The 4583-nt window shown below is 55.8% G+C and overlaps 1 protein-coding gene across 1 annotated transcript in view; it reads right to left on the bottom strand.

Moving 5' to 3' along the window:
• The window catches only part of DHRS11 (dehydrogenase/reductase (SDR family) member 11), a 9921-nt gene extending 5344 nt beyond the window's left edge, over positions 1 to 4577 (bottom strand). Inside the window, exons 1-2 of the mRNA XM_010861554.1 lie at positions 4290 to 4577; positions 1366 to 1575 (exon numbers count right to left, since the gene is read on the bottom strand). Coding sequence (XP_010859856.1) covers positions 1366 to 1575; positions 4290 to 4421 — 342 coding nt within the window. The 5' untranslated portion in view covers positions 4422 to 4577. The remainder of the gene's footprint in view (positions 1 to 1365; positions 1576 to 4289) is intronic.
• Positions 4578 to 4583: the final 6 nt, after the last annotated feature.

Below are 4583 nucleotides of genomic sequence, written 5' to 3' on the forward strand. Positions count from 1 at the left end.
AGTGAACTCTGGGAGTTGGTGATGGACAGGGAGGCCTGGCGTGCTACGATTCATGGGGTCGCAAAGAGTTGGACACGACTGAGCGACTGAACTGAACTGAAGAGAATGACATAATGTTCCAGCTGAACGGGGCTTAGGGATTTCATATACATGCCTCGCTTTACAGTCAGGCAAGCTGAGGTCTAGTTTTAGAGACGCCCTGACTGCAGGTGACGTCCACAACTTGGATCTCTCAGAAGGTTCTCTGAGGGCAAGGGCAGGGCTGCATATCCCCGTTCAACGTTTCAACGTTCGTTGCTCATTTCGGGGCCCAAGCACCTGTCAGGTGTTATTGTGAGCACATATGAAAAGTCTGGTGGGGGGCGGGGGATAGAAACATTCCATTTACACACTGCTTTCCACTTCTCAGAATTAGTTTCATACCCTGAAGGTACTGCCCCATATTACAGTCTAGAGGTTGAAAATCCACGCCCTGAAGGCTGTGCTTGGTCTACACGTGGTTTTAAAACATTCTAAAAATGAAATAGACAAAAGTCCTTGCATTCCTGGAGCTGAGGTTTTGGTGAATGGGGTGGGTGGGGGTCTCCATGGAAATTGATGCCCCCGCTGCTTTCAGCGAAGTCACAGATCTGGCCACACACGGGGCAGCGGGGGTGGGGTGGGGAGGCCTGTGCTTGCCCAGACGGCAGAGGATGGGAGGGGCGGGGCCCTCCATGGCCAAGTGCTTCCCCGTGCAACCCGCCCCACTCTTTGGGTTCCTACCTGGCCTCAGGAGACACTGGAATTTGTGATCCCAGACAGTGATGGTCTGGGTGCAGTTCATCCCAATTACCATGTGACAAGACTGAAGTTCAGAGAGGGTGATGACCTGCCTGAAGCCACATGGTTACTGGAGGGGCTGAATGAGACCATCATCTTCAGCCTCTGGGTTCCTGTTCTTCCCATCAGACCGTGTCCCCAAGCACAAAGCTGCCACTTGGGGACATCCGATTGAGGGCAGTTTTCTTTCCTACCAATCTCTCTTCCAACAGAAAGAAACCAGCTTTTAAGCACTGCCCCCAGGGGCTCAGAGGAAAGAAGAATGGGAAAGATTTGGCCTTTCCTCCACTCCCTCTCCCTCTGGGGAGGAGAAGCAGGTGAGACTCAAAGTGCCCCAGGCAGAAACCTGAAGCCTCCTCTCCCTAGATGTCTATCTTTCTGCTTTCCTCCTGGCTATAGATGTCTATCTTCCTGCTTTCCTCCTGGCTGTAGATGTATGTCTATCTTCCTGCTTTCCTCCTGGCCATAGAGGTCTATCTTCCTGCTTTCCTCCCAGCTGCTGTGACCCGCTTCTCCCCCCCCACAGACCCTGCCCCCAGGCCTTACATTGAACATTTCCTTCCAGCCGCTGGTGCTGCCTGAGAGCAGGGTGTCCGGCCGGGCCAGGCCAGCATTGTTGATGCAGATGTCCACACCGCTGTGCTGAGAGCGGACCGCTGAGAACATGGAGAGGATGTCCTCCTCGTTCGACAGGTCACATCTGTAGGGGATCAAAGTCCCGGGGTAGCCTGCACTCTTACATTCGGCAGCCAGCTCCTATGAAACCCAACAGGGGTCTAACTGGGATGAGCTGCTCACTCCACACACAACCCACCCCGCGCCCTCAGACTCCACCTCCCGCCGCTGTCACCGCTCAGAGCTCTCGCCTCTGGTGGCCATCCTCACAGCCTGACCTCTCAGGTCAAAGTCCAGGGGTGAGAGCAGTCCCTGAGTGAGGGTGGGGGAGGCTGAGATCATCAGTGGAGGAACCTCCCAAATAAACTCGAGTCTTCCGTTCAAGAAGGGAGAAGTTTCTGGGGCTCTGGGGTGAGGTGGGGAGGTCAGAGAAGGGGCCTGGGGATCCCGGGAATGGAGAGATGTCTCTTTTCTGACTCTTTCCCAACAGGAACACACCTCCGCTCATAGCCATACTCCACCCCATGCTTCTTCCACCAGCGCCCAGGGTCACCAGGACCTCAATTCACTTCTCTCCCATCACTCTACCAAACCCTCTCAGAAGGGCTTATATCTAAACGATCACTGTTCCTCCACAAGCTGCAGCCAGCTGGCTCAGAACCCTCACACAGACTTTTCACTTTTCAGTTGAGCTCAACAGCTGGTCTCCCCTCGCCCTGCTTATAGAAATCGTCAGGAAGTCAGGAGAGTCTTTCTCTCTGACCCACGGGGCACCACCCTCCACCCCAGTTTCTCTGGAGACTGTGAGCCAAGCCAGGTAGTAGGTGACACTGGGCACCCCCCTGGGCACTGCCAGGGCCCTCGAGACACTAAAGATCCCTAAGACAGAAAGGCCACTGGGAGATGGCTGAGGTAAGCAGCCATTCAGAAGCAGGAAGAAAACCAGCTGTGTGGTTGCTTTGGAGGCCAGTGACCGGGCACCAGAGCCTCCTCAAGGTGACTATGGACATGTGTCGGTGGGCCAGGGGTGCCAGGGCAGGGAGCCCTAGAGGAGGGCCAGCTTGGTCTCCTGCCCTGGAACACCATCCTACCCCCAAACCAAGTCAGGAATAAAGGGCTCAGTCAGGTGACCTAGGAAATTCTTTTCTGCTTTAACTTTCCATGAGTTTAAGCAGTACAGTCTTCTGGGTCTCAGAAGTCCCCCTTCACCCAATTTCACCTACTCAACATTTCACCTGCTCAACAACCCCCTCGGGAAACAGGGCTTCTCACTGTAGGAGGTTGGAACTCAAATTTTGTTTGAGTGTCAATGAATGAATCCATCAACCAATCAAGAAAAGCAGATGGTGGGCAAAGCAGCCTGGAATTCTGCCCTCTCCTGGCACGAAACTCTCCATTCCTCCTCCAGACTCAAAGCCCTGCAGCAAAGCCACAATGGAGGGACTGATAATACATGTCTCTCTGTTGCTGTTTTCTCATTGCCCTACCTGTCCGCATCTATCCTCAAAAAGGACCTGAAATCATGTCAGTCCCCTCACAGCTGAGCCATCCCCCCTCATTAAAGGAGGCCTCCTGGGGGGTGAGTGATCAATCGGGGGCTCTCCTCAGGGTTCAGGGACCCTTCTGGATGGTTTGCAGTTGGGGTGGAAGTAGGAACAGAAGGCAAGAGTGGCTTTAGAATCAGAGAATCAAGTGGCTTAATCCCTGGTCTGATCCTCTAGGCTCCGGAGTGGAGGCGGGCCCTGAGCACCTCAGAACAGGGGAAAGGGAGGGGCAGTGTGGGGCAAGGGTATAGCCAGGTGACCTTGGAACCATCTAGGAGGCTATAAAGCGAACCTTTGGTCGGCAACAGGGGAGGGGACAGGCCTCCCTCCTGCACACCTTCCAGCTCAGCCCCACCCAAGGCCTCCTCGCCCTCTCCCTGCCCCAGGGACTTTGAGCAAGGGTGGAAGTCAAGCTCAGCACCAGCCCAAACCCTGAGGGGGGTCCTGGCTGGGGTAAATCCAAAGCTCCTATGATGGAAACTGCTCATCCTTCTTCCTCCTTGCTCCAACACAGCCAACTTCATTTCCTTCTTCTCTGAGCTCTCATTGCTCACAACCCTTGGGGCTCCCAACCCACATTAAGAGAAAAACCAGGGGGTTCAGTTCCACATTGCTTTGTCCCCCAGAGCACACAGGTTCAATGCCCTGGTTTACCTCCTCAGTCCCACCTGTGACAGTGAAACTGGAAAAAAGGTCTACTTTATATATACATCCCATTTGTCCCTTATGTCCATCGAGAAGGTTAACCCTCACCTTCAGGAGAAGGTGGAGCTGAGCCTCTTCAGAAAAGCTCCACTCCCACTCCAACCCCACTCAGTCCTGGGTGAAAAATGAGCAGGATCAAGTCCTCTAGCTCCTACTCGCTTTGTTTGGCTTTGTGGACTAGGTCTGGGAACCAGAGGAAGCAACCCAGTAGCCAGCTTCGCCACTGAGGCCAGAAAGCTTTCTTCCCTTCTCCCTGGCTTCTCCTTTTCTCAGCCAACCTGAGCAGGCAGGTAGGGAAGCAGGAGAAAAGATGCCAGGGAGTCAGAGACTTGGTATACTAGAGCAGAGGCTGTCAGGAAAAAAGCTCCCTAACGGACAAGACTTTAAAAAGCAAAGACAGAGTCCTGCCCTGAGGGATCCAAAAGCCTCCTCCACCAACTAGGCATCCACCTCTCTTGCCCCTGAGCCCGCTGCAAGTGGCCCTGGGGTGGCGGGTAAGAGGGCAGCGTGACACCTTGGCTCCGACCGCTCCCCATCCCCCACCTGGACCCAAGCCCGGCGGAAACGACGCCACCCGGAGCCACTCGCTCCCCTGCAGGGCCTTACCTCGATGTTGCCCACGGTGCGGGCACAACCCACCACCTTCAGACCCTGCTGGACCAGGGCCCGGGCCACGGCCGCGCCGATACCTCCCGAGGCTCCCGTCACCAGTGCCAGCCGGTCACGCCACCGCTCCATGCCGGCTCTGGCCACGGTCCCGAGCCGCCCGGCCACCTCGCTCTGGGAGCAGAGCCCTTGGATCGCCGAGCTCCGCCCTAGGTCGTAAGGGCCCGGCCGCTCTCTTGTCACCCCCGCGGCGCCCGCAGTCGACCTGCCCGCGTCAGAGGTACGCCAGGACCT

The sequence above is a fragment of the Bison bison genome, unplaced genomic scaffold, assembly GCF_000754665.1.
Source record: "Bison bison bison isolate TAMUID 2011002044 unplaced genomic scaffold, Bison_UMD1.0 scf7180017864472, whole genome shotgun sequence".
In the NCBI taxonomy this organism is placed as follows: Eukaryota; Metazoa; Chordata; class Mammalia; order Artiodactyla; family Bovidae; genus Bison; species Bison bison.